The sequence below is a fragment of the Carettochelys insculpta genome, chromosome 2, assembly GCF_033958435.1.
Source record: "Carettochelys insculpta isolate YL-2023 chromosome 2, ASM3395843v1, whole genome shotgun sequence".
Classification (NCBI taxonomy): domain Eukaryota; kingdom Metazoa; phylum Chordata; order Testudines; family Carettochelyidae; genus Carettochelys; species Carettochelys insculpta.
Genome location: NC_134138.1, coordinates 231,572,199 through 231,596,583, shown reverse-complemented (window position 1 = coordinate 231,596,583; position 24,385 = coordinate 231,572,199). Strand labels below are relative to the sequence as shown.

The 24,385-nt window shown below is 38.7% G+C and overlaps 1 protein-coding gene across 1 annotated transcript in view; it reads right to left on the bottom strand.

Annotated features, from left to right (window-relative positions):
- Positions 1-24,385, bottom strand: part of SLC25A13 (solute carrier family 25 member 13) — a 153,941-nt gene that overhangs the window by 44,587 nt on the left and 84,969 nt on the right. Inside the window, exons 6-13 of the mRNA XM_074984705.1 lie at positions 16,931-17,077; positions 15,502-15,640; positions 14,623-14,716; positions 14,368-14,452; positions 11,474-11,558; positions 10,894-11,052; positions 5,182-5,234; positions 4,203-4,283 (exon numbers count right to left, since the gene is read on the bottom strand). Coding sequence (XP_074840806.1) covers positions 4,203-4,283; positions 5,182-5,234; positions 10,894-11,052; positions 11,474-11,558; positions 14,368-14,452; positions 14,623-14,716; positions 15,502-15,640; positions 16,931-17,077 — 843 coding nt within the window. The remainder of the gene's footprint in view (positions 1-4,202; positions 4,284-5,181; positions 5,235-10,893; positions 11,053-11,473; positions 11,559-14,367; positions 14,453-14,622; positions 14,717-15,501; positions 15,641-16,930; positions 17,078-24,385) is intronic.

Genomic DNA, 24,385 nt, shown 5'->3' with positions numbered 1-24,385 from the left:
ACAAAACTTCTGGAGACAGAGAGAAAGCAAGTCTGTATGGAAGCTGTAATTCTACTGTGCTATATGCTTAAAACCAGGTAACAGTGAGGACATGGACAAACACACATACTGTGTAGAAAAAGACACTGCATATTTGCATGTTAAGAGAAAAACATTTTGCCCTGTAGTGCTTCTTACAGAGTAACAGACTGCAGATTTATATGGGAGTTTATATTAGTACATGAAAGGAGTTTAGAGATTTTATATAGGTGCTTAAGTCATACTGCTTGTTTTTACTTCGTTTGCTAGCAATCCAGTAATCAACTATTTGTACTTTTGTACATATTTTATTTTCAGTACTTGAATCTCTGCCCTCTACTTCCACAGTTAACAGAAGCTGTTAATTTTGCCACTGCTCCATTTACAAAGAAGAGGAACAGTTATGCAAGCAAGCAGAATAATCGTCTCAATGCTTTATGATAGATATCTTAAAGTCAGTCAGTCTTGCTTTTAAATCACAATGCAACTGGAGCTTTTACTCTGATTATGACCCAAGTGAGACAATGATTTGTATTACTGTATCAAAAAATTGCTTAATGTCTTAAACAGTAACAGTTCTAAGTGGCTGCATGCAATATGAATAACCATTTTTCAAAATAAAACTGGCTTTCTACATTTTGTTGGTCCCCCTCCCCCTTTCAGTCAATACTGTGGTATATCATTAAGGCAGGAATGCCTCAAGACGCCAGTAGATTTTTCTGGAACAGTTAACCAAAGTGAAATAACTTGAAAATTGGGGAAAAAAATGTTTTCTTTTGGAAGCTTCAAGAATATTACTACTATAAAAGCAGGTCAGCCTCTGTTATCCTGCACCTAGCCATAAACTTATCCTCTCATCACAATCTAGTTCCATATATTCACATTATTAGGATGATTACATGTAACATAGTTTTACATTTTAAACGTTGAGAAATTAACCTATATTTTCTGCATAGGTCTTTAACAGATCTGAATTCCAGGCCCAGAGTGCTATTGGATACTTTATTACAACTCAGAAATGAAGATTTGTAGTATTAAAATAGTGTAAGGCTCTACAAAGAATTTTTAAAACCACAAATCAAGGCAGGAGTACCAAATAAGTAGGGACTCTCTCTTTGTGGCTAATTACCGTATTAAATATATACAGGTTAAACCTCTCTAGCCCGACACACTCATCTGGCAACATCTGTAATCCAGCATGATTTTATTTACCTGGATGACCACTTATCGTGGGTCTGGCCAAGTTTCCCCGTGGCCCCATAAAGTTTGTTTACAGCCACCAGCACTGGCTTTCAGTGGACTGCGCTGTTATTTAGCTGTAATTTAACCCTAAATGTCTTCTAAGAGCCCAGTAAGCCGTGGAAGTCATGGTAACGTGCTAAACAGCATTGAACTCCTCTGATTTGGTAAATTCTCTCATCTTGCATCAGTCAGGTCCCAAAGGTGCCAAACTAAAGAGGTTTAACCTATAGTAATAAATGATAATAAATAAGCAGAAGTATGATCTAATAATAATAGTATTCCTCATAAACAAGGAAGCTGAATTTAGCACTTTTGATTCAAGAGAGTGACTTATACTTCAACTCTCCTTAAACCATATAAAAATAATCTATAATCTATAAAGGTTATAGCCGTCTTTTAATTGTATTATAGGATTTATTAAATTTTATTTTAATTTTAGACAAACTACCACTTTCATCTTCACAATAAAAATCTATGAAACAGGCTGTTAGCTCAGCTAAATACCATGAGGTCATGAAGCAAAGATCGTTCTGCATTTTTTTCCAGGGAAGAAAACAGTTTACAAAACAGAAAAAGGCTTGTTCAATGAAACAAGCAGCTTTGGTTACAAGTGCAAAAGTCAGCCATGTGTACTAATTCTCAGTAATTATGATGCAAGGTGAGCTCTCCAGGGACTTAAAAGTCAACGCCTAGCAATGGCTGGACGAACAGCAGAGTGGAACTGCTCATGTGATACAAACCCTTGAAAGCCTTTTGTATTACCAAAGGCACAAATATATCTACAGAGCTGCTAGGTCCTCTCACTGTGCTTGGAACTTGAATCAAAAATAAATACCCAGGTTTATTACATGAAAAAGGACTGATGCTCCTACTTAATCAAAGAATTCTGACCTATGGTATCAGAGAAGGTGACCAAAAATTTTTAATGTAAAAATATCATCCCATTTGTAGATGAGGTCTGAGCATTAATTAATTTTAATTTGCTGTCTTCCTTTAGGATCAATTATGACATTCTCGGAATCCTGTGAAGGTCTGTAGGACAATGATTAACAATAAGTCATAACAGGGCCTTTACACCTTGTATACCACTGTCTACTTGCCTCCCACACGAAGATTCAGTGTTTTTAAAAGAAAGGGTGTGTTTTTCCAAGAATTCACTTTGCTGCCATTTAAGCCAGTAACTAGGCATCACTTCTAATGACAACCTGGCTATACGTCTGAAGTGGATGCACAAATATAAAAAAATAAGACCACCTGCAGAAAGATAATACATGTCACAACCTATCTACTTGGCACTAAACTGGACCCTCAAGTGAAACTCTTCAATTAAAGAAAACTCAAGGCACTCTGTCACCTCATCTCCTGCCAGAACTTTATTCTGAATCCCAATTATCTTTACACTTCAAATACCAAATGGGATAATCCAAAATTTACAGCATGTTTAAAATACGTTCCAAGCAATCTCTCTCAAAGAAGATCCTTAGTTTACAATGAACTATTGAAAAAGGCTTGCTGCAGTTTTCTCATAAATAATAGGTTACAGTGAAAGAACTAGTGTTATCTTCACTACATAAAAAAAAAGAAAAAAAACCAGATCTGTGAGTAAAACAAATCTAGGCTAACAGTGTATTTTTATATTGAAAAGATGCATTGAATTCTATATATGGTATGTTGAACACAACTAAAAATTTTCTAAGTGGGAGGGGAAAGCATTTTTGTATCCACAAGTACTTTATTGCATTTTCCCTTCAGTTACTCTGTGCTTTTATTTGGATCTTTAAAGGCTCACATTCTTTTTTTCCCCTCCCCGAACGCTCCTAAAGTTACAGAACAAGGGGATCCTACCTGGCAGTCTACGACAGGTCAGTGATCAAACAGAAGCAGCAGTCAGACAGCAGCCAAATCCGGCCTCATCTCATGAGAATTATAGAAAGCCAGGACTTCTCAGTCTGTACTACATTCAAACAACTGCACCCTGAGGCACTGCATAACGTGCTCTTTGCAAGCACATACAGCATGAATCTTTGCACTACTGATGTTAAGATAGAATTCTTTGTTTTTAAGTTGTTCTTCAGCATAATTTTCAGCACAGATAGAAACTGTTTTAAAATGTGACCTCATCTGTCTTATGACAGCAGAAACTAAGTTAGATTGAAAATATACTAGCACTGCTTCTGCCCCAGTGATCAAAGCCAGTTTAAATAAACAGAGTTCTTTATCTTTAAAGTGCACTAGTCTTTGAACATGCATTCACTTTAAAGAATTTAAATTCACTTGAACAAAATCAATACACCCGATAAACTGAGATATAGTATGACTAGATAGAACTATATTAAAGTGTAAAATGTGGTCATTTGTAGATTGAGACACAGGTTGTTCATTGAGGTACTACTCTGCACAAGGAAGAACAGTTTTCTAAACTATGGTGGGTTTTAAATACAACCTACATTCAAGAATGCATTATGCAGTAGTTAACATTACACAGCCTATGTCTCCTATGAATGCAAGGAGGCATGAGTAGTTTTTGCCATTTACAAAGCAAGTATCACTGCAAAAAGTGAAAATTAGTGGGCGCAATATAACAGCAGAAAAGTGACATTGCACAGTGGGTGCCACAATGAAATAATGCACTAATTATTAACTTCTGGTAAGGTTAGCATGAATCCTATTTAAGCCATACACTGCAGCCAATGTAGCTCTCTTAAGGAAGCAATTCTAAGACGTGAAGAATTATACAAAGTCATTAAAAGGCAAGACGCATAGAAATGTTTACCCTTCCACATCAAGGACTGGACTATTTAAGAAAAGAGCTGAGCTGCTCTAGTAGATTCTGTCCTTGTGCAGGATCTGTGGTAGAATGGAAACCTTAGTCCAGAAAATTCAATCTTATACAGTGTACTTTAATATCTACCAAACACAGGAAACGTAAAGAACATACTTACACAACCGCCAGCAAGAATTTCTGCTGCCAGGGGGACAGAATGATCTTTGTTCATAAATTTGTCTCTCACAAAATCATTAACCTTAAAAACAAGGATTTATGGAAGCTGATAAATAAAGAATGAGAAGCAGATAGTAATTACAAATTTTGTGCAATTAAAAATGCAAATAAATCCAGATGCTACATCTGTCATCAAGGTGCCAAACTGCCATATATATAATATATAATCTTATATAGTAGATGAAATATTGTAAAGTGGGGGTGTTGTACTTTTTTCAAATAAACACATTTTAAAAGATATATGAAATAATCATAAGTTTCCGTAAGTCTCCACAATGGTAACTGCAAGCTGGATTTCAAAATGCAATGTCTTTTATAGCAATGTTAGCTTAATGAATAAGAAACATCTTGGGCTTTTGTATGTAAACAATACATTGATTAGTTTATAATGAAAAATTCTTTAATGACTTCAAATTATTCAAAATATCTAAAATTACATGAGCTAAAGTGCAAGTAAGGTACATAATAATACATGTAAACAGATTTCTTTCATACCAGAGTTCCATTGTGTCCCAGCATTATTTTATATTAATCAAGGAATTAAATGCAACTGCAGGGGGAAAATATCTTATTCCTTTACGAGAAGAAACGAAACCAATGCCTGGGATACTTCAAATCAAACACATCAAGAAAACTAGAGGGTCAGGGAGACTTTAAACATTTTGAATTAAGCTCCCAAACGATCGGCTTAATCAGCCTCTTTTCAGAAACACTAGTATGCTGCCTGTACACCACTTGCCGTGCCCCCGGGTGAAATGTGAGCAATTGTCATTCCCTTTAGAACTAAAACCTCATCTAACAAAAAGCATGGAATATGTTGTAACGCACTAAAACGCAAAAATCCTACATCTCCACATAGGGAATTCAGACACACACATAAATGATGGCTAAAGGCTTAGAACCCCCACTCCCAGACTTACAGTAAGTTTTATGGCCTTTTCAGGGGCTACTCCCAGTAATTGTGGTAAAAGACCTGTAAACACACAAAGAGAGTGCAAATGTATTAAATAACTTAGTATTAGCTAAACAAATCAACGGCTGTATGCAAAGATCACCACACAGAAACTAGGGCAATTTTTTCGGTAATTTTCTGCCATTACATTTAATGAGTCCTTACACATTCCATTTTAAGAACAAACTTCTTTCTGCCATATGAAATCTAAGCAACTTCCTTTACATATTTTAGTTACTTCGCACTTACGCTAATATTAATGATTTAAGAATTTCATATACCAAGACAGCTTTACCAAAATACTGTCTTCCGCTCTACACATCTGTTCTTTCTTCACACAAAAATTAAGGGTAGTTTGGCAGTGGGAACCAAGTTATCTGCATTTGAAAATCTGGAGGATAAAGCATTTTAGGGACATGAAACAATAGCATAAGGTGGAAGAACCTAAGGGGGTGTGAAAGAAAATAATGAAAAACAGCCAAACATGTAGAACTGCATTCTTAACTGGAGCACTTTGTCCAGAGATCTAACACTCCGATGCTTAGATACTGAAAGTTTTATTATGTAGCTACCAGCATGTGGAACTGCTGATTTCTGTTAACAGAGCTGCACTATGTACTTGGAACCGAGAGTCTCCAGTCAGCACAACTTTGTTGAGTTGAAGTTAAACTATTTTTGTATAAAGTCAGCTGAAATGATTTAAAGAAGATATAGTGCCTTACAGATAGGACATGGGGACGGAATGCTGCCTCAAGTGCAGCATTGTGCACAGTCAAAAGGGAATGTAATCTATAGCACTATATACGTATGCAAGGTGTAAGCCATGAGCAAGAGTTGCAGGAGCAAGCCTGAAGAATTTCAATAATTTACACAGTATTTCTAGGTAAATTACACTAAATGTAATATTTGCAATTCAATTCTCATGTTTGGGTGAAGAGGCTACAACTATAGTTACAAATTTAAGGAGTCTGCTTGCCAATGAGCTTTTTTTGCCACCAAACTGGATGCTTGGATGACCACAGGAGGAAAAATACATTAATCTGACCCACAGATTTTTTTTCTTGTTGTGCTCCAGCCCTCCAGCTTTTCTGATTGCTATGGATATTTGCTGACAACAGTATTATTTGGTTTATTTCAGACGCAAACTATATTCTAAATTTCAAAAAATAGCATCTTTGCATTATTTTCATCATTAGAAGCACATACACGTACATTTCCCCACACAAAACATTATATGAAAAGGCTTAATACAAACAAAAATATTCCAATGTTACAATTACATGTAAAACTAGCCAAAGATGGGAAGATTTTGCAAAGGAAAACTGTCCTCACTTGGCTGAAATTATTAAAATTTCCAGTCAGTTATAGTTGCACGTGCAACCCTAACTCTGATGTCTATGCGTAGACACTATGACAATGTGCAACCATATTACTGACAACTTTTTCCACAGGCCCTTTACCTCATTTAGCCACTTGTGCACAATGAACAAGGCAGAGAAAAATGAGGAATAGGAGTGAATTCTAACAACCCATTTTTTAATTTGGGCCTAATTCTATCTATTATAAATCTAAAGCAAATCTGAATTTACCTAAGTGTAATAGAGTACAATTGGGGTTTTCCTGGACAGAAAACCTCACACACTCCCACTCAAGCCCAATTAAATCAACAGAAAAATTCTGACAGACTTTGACAGACATGTAGAGACAAAATTCTGGGAGATCATTAAAGAAACTATATATATTCTGTGTCTACTTTTTGAAAACCTTATAACAAGGCCAAATCAAACTCATTTTCATTGAACTGATTTTGAAACAGTCATTTTGCTATATTTTTCTAACCTAAATGTTGAACGTAGTAAAGGTGCTTTAAAAAGTAGCAAAAATGAGTTTATCCTGGAAAAACTAGTTGCCTTCTGCACTCAAAAAAACAAACAAAAACAAAAACAGCAAACCAAACTAAAAAGAAATGAACTGTTTTCATTCAAACTTTCCTCAAATATTTATCATGATGAACAAGTTTCAAGCCCCAAAGTGAACATTTTAAAGCAACTGAAGAAACACGTCATGGGATGAAAATACCTAGGCAACTCTAATGAGAAGGGTTGCTGTATGTTTATATACAATACAGAGAAATGCTACTTAACAGCAGTTTGCCCCACAGAATCCAAGCAATCTGACTTTACACCTCATGTTTACCTCACACAAGGGGCCCTGGAAAGAAGGTGAAGATGAATATGGTAAAAATGTAGTATTGCAAATTAAATTAAGAGTTTATGGAAATCAGAGAAAATCTTCAGATCACTATATTTCAAATGAACCCCATAAATTCAGGTTCATTTCAGTGGTGGGGGACAACATTAAAAATAGCTCTTATTCAGCAAAAATATAGTACAGATTTTTGTGGATAGTCAAATCTTGGTTTCATATCATGTTTTAATTTTATTTGTTCAGTATCAGATAAATATACCACATAGAAACAAGTGAGTAGGTGGGAAGAGTTGTTGCTCAGGCTACACAAAATTCTTGAAACTCTTGACAGACAACAGAGTTGGTAATAAAATATTACAAACTTTCCTGTTCCATTAAGTTACACAGGAAGACAGAATGTTAGATTTACACCATCACTCCATAAATTTGTACCCAATTGCACATTTCTAGAAAATGAAGCTTCTGTAATAGTGATCCCATTTCATTAGGCGTATGTGACATGTAAATTCATATGGCGACTAAAAGGAGTAAAGTCTATAGATAAGGGCTGTGTTTGTACTCGCCCCCTTTTCGGAGTGGGCATGTTAATGAAGCAGTTCGGAAGATGCCAATGAGGCGCTGACATGAATATGAGGTTAGTCAGGGGCCTTTTGAAAGAACCCCCTGACTTCAAAAGCCCCTTCTTCCTAAAGCCAAATAGGAAGAAGAGGCTTTCAAAGTCAGGGGGCCTGTCAGAAGGCCCCAGACTACATGGGCGGCATGAGTTCTGAAAGCAACACTTTCAAATCATACTCAGCTGATATTATGCTAATGAGATGCTGCATATTCATGTCAGCACCCCATTAGCATCTTCCAAACTGCCTCATTAATATGCCCTTTTCTGAAAGGAGGGGACTAGTATAGACACAGCCAAAAAGTCTGAGAATATTGTGGCACTTAGGGTGCCATCTTTGGAATTTAGAGAAAAAGCAAGTCCCTGTCATTTGCAGTCAAAGATGCAAGCCTTTCTTCCCTCATCAGCAGAAAGGGCATTTCCACACTGGCATATTAGAAAGTTACAAAAAGTACTTACCAGTGTTTCATACTGTGCTCATTATAACTGGTATCTGGGTGCCTTCCAAGTGACACCATCCCAATTATCCACAGGACTGAATTCTCTTTAAAAAAAATTTAAGGCTCTCTTTACATCCACAAGATGGTGTAATTTATCCTTATCTGAGACTGGTGGTTTAGGACATGGTATGTTCGCTCTTTTAAAAACCAGAATGGAGATTTAAAAAAAAACTCTTCACTACAGTGAATAGAAAAATGTGATCTGTTAAAAAAAAAATTCAAAATAGGGTCTGGATGACCTACTCACTTGTCTGACACTGCAGTATATATAGTGTCTAATGCCCAACTATTTCAATTCTGACTGTAACACTTGAATAATTGCCTTTTTAACACAGAATTCAGACTACTGAAGTTTCCACTGCTAACAAACATCTCTCTTAGCGGTGCACGTTACAATAAAGAGCCCCAGTGATTGAACACTGGCCCATATGCGCTACTTTAACCTTAAATACTGAATTTACCAGGAACTACGAGCAGTATTGTGAATAGTGACAGAGAGATAGCTGTGTTAGACTGTATTCCATCAAAACAAAACAACAGTCATGTAGCATTTTAAGGATTAACAAAATTATTTATTAGGTGATGATTTTTCATGGAAGTGACTTATTGTGGGGAGGAAGGGTGGTCAAAGTTACTAAAGGTCTGTATAGCACGTGAATATACTAAGCTGGAAATCTGTCCCTCAAATTCTTCTAATCCCTCTCAGCATCCAAAACTAACTGGAACCTCTCCTCTGCTACCAAACTTTTCCAGTGACCGTCTGTCACCTATCAAGTAGCAGCCCAACAGCCACTGCAAGTGGAACTCCCTCTAACCAAGTTTTTTTTTTTTAAATTAATTCTGCCATTATTAATTTTTAAAAATTTAAGCTAATTAAACTAGGGCAACATTCAAAACATTTTACACAATGACTGTTTTGTTCAAAATAACCCAGGTTCTCCTTCTGTTTAATCCTGAAATGAGATGACAATCCTATGTTTAGGGCATTAACAATGTCAAACTGATTGCAAATTCACCTATGCAGCAATTTTTACTTCAAGATAAAGAAGATGAGCTGTGGTGGTCAAAGTTCATAAACCCAGTATGAATTGACCAAAAACTGAAAAAAGAGCAAGACAATGTATAAACAGCATGATGAGCAAAAGATTTTCTCTTTATGCACAACATGCCTAATGATTTCCCCAATCTGAAATTTCCTCTGCGTTAAAGCAGTTTGCACAATTGGTCTGAAGAAGGATATAATGACATCTTGATGGTGCCAATTAGCTATTTTGGAAATGCAGGTAAAACAGTTGTACATCATGAAATTAAGTTACATTTTTCAGCTAACAGTTGGGCATTTCCTAAGGTTCTGGTTGCTAGAAACCTCTATCAAGCAGAAAATACCTAAGAGCACTCTTTACAAAATTACCATACTTGGTCAAAAAACTCAGCATATTTAGCTATAGAATCATTGTGCGTCTCAAAAGACAGCCAAAATCAGCTTCAATCCAGGTTTGTATGAGGGCAAAACAGGAAATAAAAAAAGTCAGAATCTTAACTTATGTATGTGTCAGAAAAACAAACTACCACTGATTCCAGAAGTAGAGTAATTCATTTTACCTGTGTACCACCACTGGAAAAGCCTCCACTGCATGTATCACTTTATGATCATCTGTGACTATCTATCCATAACCTGAAGTTATACCATGTGTGTAAATGCTAGACTATTGGGCTCAATTGGGTTGCAGCCATAACTGGCACAGAGCTGATTTTCATAAAAGATGACAAACCACATTCCACGGGAAACTAGTGATCAGTGAAGCACATGCTGATTGTACAAGAAGAGCTGGCTATTCACAAGGCATTGATTTTCCTTCACATTGTCAGCCAAAGAAACAGAACAGATTGGAGGGTGTATTAAAACAAAGAGCAAAAGTAGATGGTTTGATTAACATTTGCCAAAGAGAGACCCGTCACATTAAAGACAGCTAAAGGAATACCAAAGTTCTTCTAATATAAAATTTTCCCTCTAAGCAATTGCTGTAGTTGCCACAGCAGTGCTATGTAATTGCAGATGGAAGGGGAGGTGGTCCAGAACTTTGTGAATGGAGAGGAAAGAGGATCAAGACAATTTCTCTATTAAATGTGCTTTGCACTACAAAAAAGTTCTTAGACTCCTGGCCTAGAATAAAGTTGTGACTCAATATTAGTAGCAACAAGTTGGATTAAAGATATTTAGACTACAGAAGCAGAAACCAGGCTGCGAATGTCAGACTTTTCTTTTTATTTAAACCCTAACAAGAGGGACTGAGGAATTCGGGTTGGCAGAAAACTTTTTTTTTTGGTCATGTATAATAAAATATATTTGGAAACTGACCTCTGTACAGTCCAAAGAAGCCTTCATAACGCAGCACTTTCTTAAAGCAATCAAAGCTGTTTTTGTACATAAGTTCTCCCACAAATGACCCAGTGGAGCGCTGATTCTGCATTCGAGTTTTCACCAGATCAATTGGATACACTGCAGTGGCTCCAACAGCTGCAAACAATATTTTATATGTAGAAAAGTGTTATGTGGCATATAATGTTTTTATTAACTGTACTAGAAACAGTCTATGCTTGTATCTCAATCACATTTATCTTTTTCATCTAAAATATTAGCTGGTTCCAGAGAAGGTTCTCACACTCACAATTTTAATTAAAAGGTCATCACCATAGTTCTTCCTCATCACTAGCCTCTCTCTTTTGAAAGCAGTCTGGTGACAAGCTAGGCATAAAAACCACTGGTAAATCTCTGATCACTCGGAAATTATACAAAAGGTTCTCCTGCTGTCACTCTCACTCAGAGTTATTGCTCAAAAAGAAAAATGGGCAAGGCTTTGTCTTACTACACGTAAACAAAAGCAAGAGAGAGACAGACAAAAACAAACAAACAGTGGAGATGAAAATCCATGACTAACCTCCAGCAACTGAACCCAGGGCAAACCTGTAGGCTGATTCTGCTATCTGGATGAGAATCGGGCGAGAAACATCACCTGGAGCTTTCTGCAAGGGTACAATTTAAGATGGGGATAGGACAATGAGAAGAGATAAAAATAAATTAGACCACCATTCACTATACTTAATCTTGTAACCAGTTAGATACCTGCGTATTATATGCATGTAGAGTAAAGCCAAAATTCAGATACTGCTAGGTAATCCCAGTGGTATATTAGACAACAAACAAACAAACACTCACTGAAAATTGCACTTCTCTTTTCTATGCTATCACAAAAATATAAACTGTTACGAACAGAACTGAAGAGACAAGAGCACTGGGTTTTTCCAACACATTTTGATATCCTCCAAGTCAAACAGTGACCAAAAATCTTTACAAAGACAGCACTGGCAGACAGATCACCCACCATGTTCTACAAATTGAAACAATTCTACTTTAAAATTCCTCTGTGTCTCAGTGTTCACACATTGATTGGATTTACATTAAGAAATACTTCATATTCAGAATTGCCTTCTAGTAGCAGATAGGAATTCAGAGTTGGTGTAATCCTTACCCTCTCCTTTCCTACCATTATCTTATATACTAAGGTAGGTGGATGCTCTAAGGAACAGGATAATATGGAAGTTTAAATCTCACAACTGAAATCTTAATTTTTTCAGCTGTCTTTAATGTCCTGTTATTCTACAGGTTGAACCGCTCTCATTTGGTACCAGAACAGAATTTGCCAGACCATGGGAGGACAATATTGTCTAGCACATTACCAACATCTGCATGGCTTACTGGACTCTCAGAAAACATTGAGGGGTAAATAACAATTAAATAACAGCACAGAACACGCTGACTCAGGATTTGTGGCTATAAACAAACATTATGTGACCATGGGAAACTTGGCCACACCCATGATAACTGGGCATCCAGCTAACTAAAGTCATGCCAGATTACAGATGTTGCCAGATGAGGGAGCGCCGAACTAGGGAGGTTCAACCTGTAGTAATTTACAGCAAATATCCTGAATTACCAAAACATACATATGTAACATAGTCTACCACAAGATAACAATTCTTTCACTCCAAGCATCAAGTAGTTCAGGGGTTCTCAAACTTTCCAGAACACAGGACTCCTTGTAAGAGTCTGATTTGTCTTGCATATCCTTAAGTTTCATTTCACTTAAAAACTACTTGCTTACAAAATAGGACATAAACATGCAAGTATTACAGCATACTATTCCTGAAAAAATGCTTATGTTCTCATTACCACCTTATAATTATAAAATAAGGCTACTGGAATATCAGTGTTGTACTTACATTTCTGGGTATAGTATATAGAACTGTATAAACAAGTCACTGTCTGTATGATATTTCAGTTTTACTAACTGCTTGCATTTTTGCTAGCATGTTGTAAAACCAGGCAAATATCTAGAATAGTTGATTACCGCCAGGAAGATCTTGTAAATATCACCATGGGTACATGACCCCTTGGATAAGAACCACTTAAGTGAATAATAAAATAAAAAGTTGGATGAACTGGGTGAAGAAGTGCAGCTGATAACCAGCAGGGGAGATCATTTAAATAGATTTCTTGGGCTTTTCCTGTTTTCTTAAAAACTGCCTAATGTGAAACAAAGAACACCTGAACAGACATTTGATCCCCACACAGGCAATTTGAGAGACCAGTGAAACCAACGTTTCCACCACTGCAGATCTAGCTGCCTAACTGCTATCTGTTGTAGCTTACACTTACATAGTGCAACCCGGTTGTTTCTTGGTGCCCTTGCAACCTGGCAGAGATGGTCAGCTTTTAGGAGTCAGCTGATCAGAATTCATCATAGAACACTTGTGCATTGCTCTAAAAAACCCAGACACTGCAGTAAAGTAATGAGAGGAAAGGAAAGGGTGCACATACATGTGCACGTACACACACAAGGAGGCCTGGCTCAAGGCCTGTTAGTCCTAAAAATGTAGCCTGCATCAATTCATTGTGGTCAAACTGGCGTCTCCGCACAGACCCAAAGCTCAGAGCAAAAAAAATTTAGTCTCGCAAGCTACAAAGCTTGGTTTGCCCTAAACTATGTTTTTCTAAGACTATCTACACCCAAGACTGCGTCAGTTTTAAGAAAGTTGGAAGGACCTGCACAAACTTGATTCAAACTAAAATTCAAGGCGCCAATGAGATTAAAAAAAGGAGTTCCCCAGTTTGTTTTTTGCTTCACACAATCAGAAAAGATCATTTTCTTTAAACCATAGAACAGCTCCATGTCTGATATTCTCCCTCTCATAACTTATGAATCCTTCCACACAGAAGAGTCTTAGTTTTTAAACTATGGTGGCACACGAAATAAAACCAGGTCTCAATTTAACATTCGCAAAATGGAAAGCACATCAGATGGACAATGTGCTGAAAACATGAACACGTCTCTCCCTCCTTAGGACAAAAGCTGCTTTTTGTTTAGCATGCAGGATGCCAGCATCAAAATCCACACTAAAAGCAGAATGTCTTCTTTCCTCATTAAAAACTACTCTGAGGGAGATAATCAGCAAGTGTTAAACTTCTTTAGTAAGTGAGCATACAGATTCTTTGTGTAAGTGGCTATATGACACTTTTATATTTTTGTTTTATCCTTACAATCTATCAGTAATGCTTAGTCTTTTTAAATGGCAAGAATTAAAAACTAAAAACTGTTTAGGGGGGTTGGAGAGGGAGGAGAGAGGTTGTTTAAAGAGAAAACTCCAAAAATCCACCCCCTCCCTGCTCTTTATGTTATAAAGTGCAAAAAAAGGAAGCATGGCTAACTCAGACAAAAAAGGGGAGCTGGAGGAAGGACTAAGCAAAAAGCATCATGACAGCTTCTTTTCTTACCTGTCTCTGAGCCTCAGCCAGATTGTAGGGCAACGTTCCTTCTTCCAGGGGAGCAATTCTTTCAATGTCAGCTAGTGTCATGCGTCTGTGGAGACAAAGCAAACACTAAACTGAAATTTGCATTAAACAGAGTTTTCTAACAACTGTAAGTTACCTATACCTTCCAGGCAGTGTGCTAGAATATCACTCCCCCACTTCCCACCGTGGTTTTTTTTTTCCCCTGAAGAAAAAAAAAAAAAGATCATTTTTACTTACCCCCGTGGCTCATATAAATCTGCTAACTGAAACAAGATGTCAACTTCCATTGGTGTAACTTGACCAAATTTCTGAGCTGCCAGAACAAACTCCTCTACAACAGAACAAAAACAGAAGACAGGAAAACTAATCAAACCAAAGCAGAACACACCAAGCAACCCAGAGTCACCATTCATTTTAATATTAAACCAAGAAACTGCAAAAAAGAGCTCCCACCTTAATGTGAACGTATGTTGTAAATACTACAGCTTTCTGGTCTTCAAGCTCAGTCCTATCCGCAGGATTTAAGATATCGGACATACGATATCAATCAACTGTGGGTCAGAGGGAGAATAAATTCACCCCCCTTCCCCCGCAACAAGTACAAACACCCCATGTACAAAGATATGGACCTTTTCATGTATGTATCCCAGTAGGCCACATTAATAATGCTTTGGTGTTGCAGAGGGAATGCTCTGTAAAACTGGTTAGATAGCGCAGATAACATCTTGTTCCAAGCTTGTAGATCAGCTTACTATGCCACCAGTACAAGTTTATGGAATTCTTCAACTACCATTAAAGGTCAGTTTTAATACGCTGCCAAATTGGCCAGAGTCCTAGTAAGTTTTTGAAGACACTGAATATCTTCACATTTCCTCCTCACCTAGCCCCCTTCCCTCTTACCCATCTTCAGTTTCCGAGGACTTTCTTCTTGGATGTAACAAAATGAAAAACATGGAAAATGGACTGAACTTGAACATGAAAGGTTGAACAATACACCACAAAGAGCTCAACACAAACAAGTTTTGTTTGCTTTAAAAGCATAGGGATGAGTGCCCTCCCATGAGCCCATACTCCAGGACAACTTCCTCACTGCATAATCAGACCACTTCTACTAACCTTTAGTCACCTCCACATCTTTTCTATTTCCAGCCAGGGTACTGTAGATCTTCCTAATGAGCTCCATGTTGTTAAGAAGAGAATTAAATCCATTAAAATAGGAAAAGCTGACCTGATGGGAAGTGGTACCTCCAGCAGCCTGAAACAGAGAAAATTTTTAAAAAGGGAAGGAGAAGAGCTGTTTTAAACATTTTGCAACACTTTAGGATCTAGAATATCTTTGAATAAAGTTTTGAAATAACATTAGTTTTCAACAATTACAGTAGCAATGGATTTTTTTTAAAATGCAAAATAAATAACTATGAAAGTCTTATGTTACTGAAACTAATCATAACCAGAATTTAAAACTCTCCCCACCCCTGGAAGCCTAAACAAATACATATGCAGGATTATAACAACATGACCAGCAGTAATTCACAGAGTTCAAGTTTCAGTACTGTTTCAGCGGGACATGTTTTATAAAGTTGGTTTATTTGTGCTATTGAGAAAATCTTAACTTATAGATACACAGAAAAACTTAAAACACATTTAAAAATGGTTAACCTAAGCCCAAATATTTCATTTCAGAGTGCACCATGTTGGTTAAATACAGTAAGCACATTCAATACAACATAAGTGAAGTACAGCATTCATACCCTATCACATTTCCGACCAATGTGAGATATGATAGATGAGAGGGAGGAAAAGAAAAAGACAAAACATACAGTCATTGTTCGGCTGCATATGCAAAGGCAACTCTCTCTAAAAAACCCTGAAGAGACCTCACTCCCACCATAGATTCAGACCTTTAGCCCAAAATTAAGACATTCAGTACAGGGCTGGACTCCTTGACCAAAAGGAGGGACAAAAAGTGTACAGTGTGCTACGTTTGAAATCTGAAAGCAAAAATACTGAGGGGGAAATATATAACGGAATAAAGCTGAACTGGTACAGAATAAACCGGATGAATGAACAGAAGTCTCACCTCATTTTTATTCATTCTATGATGCAATTTGAAAAGCTCTTTAAACGTTTACTAGTGACCGTGTCCAGTTTTCACTGATCCAGACACTACACACAAATGTGAGCTGTTCCTGGAACTTTAAAATTTACAAAACTAACATTTCAAGAACGATTGCTCAGATGGGGGCAACTGCTCATGGGAAGTGTAGTATTTGCCCTGATAAAACAATAAGATGGAACGATGCAGCCCGAGGTTGTCAATCATTCATAATTTACTTGGGCTTTCGTGCATGGAACTGGTAATAGACTCCGTGACTAGATATAGCGAAGATGACAGTCTACGTTTATAACTGGATAATTACGTATCAAGTGATGGGCACCGGGTGCAAAGAGAATAATAAATTTGGGGAAGGGAGTATCTTAAACTGTGCTTCCACAATCAGGCTCTGATCTCTATGATAGTTCAAGTGAGCTATGTGCAACTTACTGCTACCAGACATTCTTCTACAAATGGCGTCAACATGTGTGGTCGGATAGTGACCATAATGTCCCTGAAGTCAATGGCAGTGACTCTTCCAGCTTGAGCATTGTCGCGCAGCATAAATGCTTGCTTTGCATGTTCCAACTGTATCTCCTGAAAATGCATTTAAAAACCAAGTTACATTCTGCATTAGCTGTATTTCTTGAACATGTGTGTTAAGTTAAAATCCACAGCATATCTGACACTCTACACAACACAGTGTCCCTGTCAGACGGAGGATTACATGTAACAGTTCTGCTTTTATTATTGTTCAATGCTCTTTATGCCCAACAAACAAGGTCTCCACTACATTTTTCTACATCTCTAATACAAGACTAGGGGTTCCCTATGTCCTCCAGACTTGTCTATGCAGAAAAGAGCCCAGAGTGGCTGATGTGGAACAGCTATAATTATAAACAAATATTATACACTAAGTTCCTGTGCAGGTGCAATTAGCATGGAACAGAAGTGTCCACATAAGGAGTGATTGCACAATTTGGGTTTGAAATTCACAGTCTAACTTAGTTCTCACTAGTTTCCCTTCACATTTTGCAATTTATTAAACAGAAATGCAAACTTGAGTTTCAACCATCAGTACAGGTGATGTATTTCAATGTAACCAAAAGTGTTACAAAGCACATTTATCTTTTTATTGTAAGAATCACAGAAGGTTAACCAAACCTTTGCAAAACTGTGTTTATAGTCAGTTCCCATAACTGATCCCAGCAAGGAGAAGTATGTAATTTTGCCTTCATAAGGCAGCCTTAGTTCAAAAGAGAAGTTAGCTTATCTATATAATGCTGCAGTGAAAATTAGAAGCCTAGTTTAGAATGTTTTGCATCACCATGTTATGCTTGGGGCCACCAAGCCACGATCACTTTTCAAGATATTAGCATTAATAGTACATGGATATCAATCATCTGATCTACCTGATAGAACTCAATGTTTTTTCAGTTTGTGATTCAAATGTACTTGGAGCGGTGGTTGGGTGGGTGGGATACACGACAAGTAATCACTCCAAACATTACATCTTCTCCTACAGTCATCTATATTCTGCTCCTAGCAGCCGGCAAATTGTTTTTCTCCGTTCTGTGGGGAAAAAAAAGACAGTTACCTGTTTCCGTAACTGGTGTCCTTTGAGATGTGTTATTAATGTCCGCTTTTTATGCAGTGTGTGTGCTCACCACAGCCTTTTCTCTCTCTTTTTCTCTCAGCAGTCACTTGATAATGAGTAGGACATCTTCATGTCACCCTTCTATTTGTGAGTTCGTTGATGGCTGATAAGCCCTATTCCGGAGCCGCAGAGCTTATCACAGAAGAGGCAAGTGTTGGTAGCTGTTGGGAGGATTATAGGGCAGTTTTTGACCTCCTTTTCTTCTTCTCTGCCTCTCCTCATCTGCACTGTGGCAGGACCTCTCAAATTGCACCAACCCCTCAGAGATTACTGTTCTCCACCAGGGACAGTCTTGGGCAAGGTTCTCCCAAGTGCTGGCACCAATGCTGCACTTCATGGGTGCCTTCAGCATATCCTTATTTTGCTTCCGCTGGCCCCTAATGCTCCTCTGTCCTTCCTCCAACTCAGAAAACAGAATCTATTTTGGGAGGTGTGGATCACACATCTGAACCATGTGACCAGTCCAAAAAAGTTGTTGACGAATAATAATGGCTTCAATGCTGGTCGTGTTTGACTGTTCCAGGATGCTAGTGTTCATGTACCTACCCTCCCAAGAGATATTTAGGATTCGCCTGAGGTAGCATTGACAATATTGTTCAAGTGCCTTCAAATGATGCTTGTATGTTGTCCAGGTTTCATATGTTTATTGCAGCAGTGGAACCACCACTGCACAGTATACAGCTTTGTCTTGGGATAGATGTTCCAGTTCTTGAAGACCCTTTGTCTCAGGCGGGGCGGAAGCTGATCTAGCACGGCTCAGATGATGCTGGACTTCTGCATTACTGTTGACTTTAGTGGAAAGATGGCTTCCCAGGTATGGAAAGTGCTCCACATTTTCCAGCAATTCTCTGCTGACTTCAACAGAAGGTGCACATGACTGTACCATCGTCAAGGGTAGGTGGAGACCCTAGCCTTTTCGACGTTTGGCATGAGGCCGAGATTCTGGTATGGTTCAGCAAAGGCACTTAAGGTGGTCTGAAGGGCTGTGGGAGAAAGAGCAACAACTATATTGCAAACCATGTCCTGGATGGTTAAAGTTGTGGAGTTCTTGCTTTTAGCCTTCAGTCTTCTGAGATTGAAAAGCTTCCTGTTCATTCTACAGACAATCTTTACACCATCTGGAAGCTTGCCATCAATGTGGTTAAGGGTCATGGCAATGAAGATGCAGAAGAATGATGGGGCAATAATGCAGCTTTGTTTGACTCCCATTTTGACCTCAAAGGGGTCGCTTTGGGATCCTTTGTTACCTAATACTGGGTCAGTCATGTTGTTGTAAAGCAGACTTAAGATGTTCATAAACTCTTTGGGGGCAGCCAATCTATGAGAAGATGGTCCACAGAGTGCTACGATCGAGTCAAATGTTTTGTTCAGATCAATAAATCTCATGTTACGGCTTGGTTTTGTTCAAGACATTTTTCTTGCAATTGACAGGCAGTGAAGATCATGTCTGCTGTTCCTCAGAATGGTCAGAAGCCACACTGGGATTCTGGGAGAATTTCTTCTTAGAGTGGCAGGAGTCAGTTTGCAAGGATTCGAGCTAAGGCTTTCCCTGCCATTGCCAAGAGGGAGACATCACAATAGTTTCCACAGTTCAACTTGCTGCCCTTCTTGAAGGGATCAACCATTAGTGCGTCTCTGAAACCGTGCAGTAGCTACTCCCTATGCCAGATCTTGAGAATCAGGAGGCGGCGTTGTTTGTGGAGCTCTGGCCCACCTTCTCTGAAGACTTCAGCAGGAATTCCATCTAGTCTGGTTGCCTCGTTGCACTTCATTGCTTTGATAGCAGCTTGGACCTCACTCAGGGTAGGAAGTCTTGAAAGATCATCCCTAGGTGGTTGCTGAGGGATATGATCAAGGGATTCTAGGACCACGGTGGAGGTGGGATTCAAGAGCTCATTATAGTGCTCCCTCCAGCAAGAAGCAATGGCTTCACTGTCTTCCAAGAATTGGGTATCATCCTTTGATCTCAGGGAATTGATTCCATGGATTCTCCGTCTATAAACAGCTTTGGTACCACCAAAGAAACCTCTTGTATCATTGATGTTTGAGAGATGCTGGAGTTCTCATACCTTCTCAGTCCACCACTGGTTTTTCCAGAGTCCTTGTTTTACGTTGGACTTCTGTCTTGGCCTTGGCATGTGCATCTCTCTCTGTTGTGCAGTTTGTCGCTTTGCCAGGCCTTTTTTTGCCTCAATCAGGCATGCAACTTCCACATTGTTATCAAACCAGTCCCAATGCTTTGGTAGCAAAGCATAGACTGGTAGTAAAGGGTTTTTCCACAAGCTCCAATGATGGCATTTTTCAGGTGACTCCAGTGTTCTTCCACATCTTCAGGGTGTACTGTCACAGCAGCTTCTTTTGGAGTGCTACCTGGAAGTCACTTCCCATAATGGGGTCTTTCAAGCATTGTGATCCAATTGGAAATCCTCTGTGAAGAAACTGTAAGGCCCTTTATCATATCCACCATAGCTATGAAGAACTGGGTTGATTTGTGGGAAGGCAATACAGTAGTCCCTTGAGTTATGCAAGGGTGTGTTCCCAAACACCCTCACAACTCGAATTTCATGTAAGTTGGGGGATGGCTTTTTTCCCCAGCAGAATGAACGTTCTGCCGCTGGGGAAGCAGCAGGAGCACCTGGAGCTCCTTTTGCAAGGTTGAGAAGGCAGTTGGGGAGGGTTAAGGTTGGCCATGGATCTGGACCATGGGATGGTGGTGGGGGGCTTAGCCAGTGGTGGGTTAGGGCTGCAGGGTACGTGGGGGGGTGGAGCTGAGCCACCACCGGTGCAGGGGTTTAAACCAGGGTGGTGGGGCGGGGCTTGAGCCAGAGCCATGCTCAGGTCATGAGGCGGGCCTTGAGCCAGAGCCACGAGGCACTTTGAAATTGACGCGGCTCACCCCGACGGGGCTCCTTTTCGAAAGGATCCCGCCTACTTCGAAGCCCCTTATTCCCATGAGCTCATGGGAATAAGGGGACTTCGAAGTAGGTGGGGTCCTTTCGAAAAAGAGCCCCGTCGGGGCGAGCTGCATCAATTTCGAAGTGCCGCGGCCGCCCACATGCTAATGAAGCACTGAATATGCATTTCAGCGCTTCATTAGTAAACTTTGAAATGGCCATTTGCGTGGCCATTTTGAAGTTTGGGGCTAATGTAGACGTAGCCACAGTGACTGTGACAACACACAAAGGTAGACTTCCCACACCAGTCTTTATCCTTTTTTATAGAAGTAGAAAAAATGCAGATATTCCAACTGTTACTACAATGCAATCCCTTCCAGCTTCATATATCATTAAAATCTCTTTTCCCTGGAAGGATACTGCTTATTTCTAGACCATACCTTAAATTAATTGGTGCCAAGTGCCTTCATCGTTATTGAACTTGTCTTTAAACTGGACAGATGCAACTTTGCTATTATCTCCACTAATCACATTTAAAACAAAAATGCTAAAAAGTCAAATTAAATTGAGACCTTGTACTGATCAAGAATTGTTGTTATACTGTTCTTACTGGTACAACGTCTTCAATGATAAGTAGAGGAAATCAGTATGTACCTCACCGGCAACACAAGCACAGCATTATAAACATTAGGGAACAGACAGCAAATACAATTTTTTCCTGCCACCTTCCAAATCAGCTTCTTTAATCCTGGCCTCATGGTTTCTTAAACAGTTTTAATTTAATTTCTAATGAACATCTTTAGAATTTATAAATGGTCTCAAGTTATGATGAAGCATGACAGAAAATGAGAACTGCTAAATGTTTCACTACACTAATTCACTCACTAAATTACTCAAAAAATGTCTTTATCAAGTTTACAATGTTTTAGACACAAAATTTGAGTTATAAATCCAGATGTGTCATATTTCCTTTACATTACAGCCCCTTGTGGGGATGCAGGAGAAAGGATGCTATAATTCAGCAACAACATTCACTCTGGCTGAAGGTGGCCATTTCAGTTCTCACTTCAGCCCAGCTGAGACTATAATTTCATTTATTATAACAACTGTTGAAGCAAGCAATGTGGGAAGGCTTTAAGGTGCGGAGAGTTCAGGAAAAAAAACTTGTCAGCTTGAGACATGCAGCATGTTGGGAGTTTGCCTGAACAGAATTCAGATGATGAATGGGGCATAAAAATTCTTGTACCCCTGTTGATCACGTGAAGGCCACGAACATATCCATTTTTGTATCCATTTGCAGTACATTATTAATATTCAAAATGACTAACTGAAACATGTGAAAGACTCTTTTTCAATAAACTTTAAAACTCTCTCTCTATTCAGGTGGTCAGTGAATTTGTAGATTGGCAGAATTCAAATACTGAAGTTCTGCACAAATTAAGGAGCCTCGCCATAGAAGCTAAAGCACAACCTGGCACAGAGTAGGCAGGACACAGTTTCAACCTGTCCAGACATCTTCTGGCTTTCTGATGCTAAATTAATTCACTGTCAGGATAGCCATATACCCACTAATTTGATAACCACTTGAATTATTAATAAAGTTTACTGCTGCACCATAAAACTAATGTCAGCATGAGAACACAATAACAGACAAGGCACAACATCTCAGCCACAGGACAACAAGGCAGCATCCAGTGAATATAATGAACATGAACCAAGAGTCCATTGTTCATCAGGTCACAGATGACCTACTAAAAAGGGCCTACTGCAGAAACCAATTTCCCCCATCCTTATCTTGCTTGTTATGCTTCTCTTTGTTATAGATGTGCTGGGCAGGTTTAATGAGGGAGAATTACCCCACTTGGCTACCACATTAACAGTACAGGGCAAAGCACATAATGCTGCCACCTGACCCTGTGCCCCAACAGCTAGCCAAATGGGGAAGAGCAGATGACAGCTGTAGGAAGGCAGAAAAGACACATGCGGCTTGTGTGGACCATGACAGGTTCAATATGTGAGTAGCTGCCCTGCAAACGCATCCTGCCCTGACAACGTAGATTCTCTGTGACCAAAGGTTTTTTCCTACGCACAGCGAAGAAACTCTATGTGTATGTCTGCACAGCAAAGAAAACCCCACAGCTGGCCTATGTCAGCTGACTAGGGCCTGAGTGAGATGCTGGAGGTTGACACAGCAATGAAACAGCTCAGTAGCCTGAAGCCCATGAGATGAAGTCAGCTGATAGGGAGCAACCGCAGGTTTTTCTTTGCTGTGTAGACATATTCTAAATGGTTTGAGCCCATTCTCAAGACTTGGAGCAAACTATCCACAACCTTCCACGCTCGTAGCAAGGGTTTTAACCAAGTTTTTATGTTTACGATTAGTGTGAAATATTTATATAAGTGTCACCTTCCATAATTAAGTGAAAAAAGCAATAGTCCACTGCCACTCACAGCCACGAAAGCGTCAGGCAAACGAAAAGGTAGTGGAAGAGTATTTTTAGGAAATGGGTACACATTAAAATTAAAGCTCTGTTATGACAAACAGCAAAGAAAAGCCAGAATTTATATATTAAAACCACTGCATGGAACATATTAGTTTAACATCAGCGCATTTCATAACAATGTACAACTCTAAGTGTTTAATATAAAAGAAACTAGTCACCTCAAACACCATGATTAGTTATGCTTAGTAGCCTCTAGCATTAGCCTGAGAAGTGACAGAATATGAAAAAAGCAAAATGGTACCGCTGAAATGAAGCTCAAACACCATCTGTAAATAAACTCAAGTTTCAAATAAATTTTGCTGCTTAATGAAGCTGAGAAGCATTTCACATCTTTCAGCCTTAGACTGCTTAGTGAGCTAAAATATGGGCTATATAAGAAAAACAAACTTAATTGCTTCTCAATACAACATATTTACACACCAAACCCTCCCTAGATTAAAGTTTCTGTAATCCCTAACACATTCCTTAAACAAGTTTATCCCTTGCTGATAGGAGCCTGAATTTCATCAAGCTACAATAACTGCTTATGCAAAATTAATCTGCACAGTCTCAGGAACCATGGCACCAGAGTTTAATGAAAGGATTTCCCACCTAAAATTCTACCTTAGCTTTCCCATACAACTCATTAAAAACATAATTCATTTTCCAGTTATGTGGAGATTTATGTTCAGGACTGACAGACTGACATTTCCAATTGACTTACATTCATTAGATGCAACACAATCCTTTCCACTGCCGCAGATTATGAGGTCCCATTTACAGGTATTATTATCTCATCAAGTAGCATGCCACAACTGACCAAAATCTTAGCTAATGTTTGAATGTGTTTGACAGACCTATACATTAACCA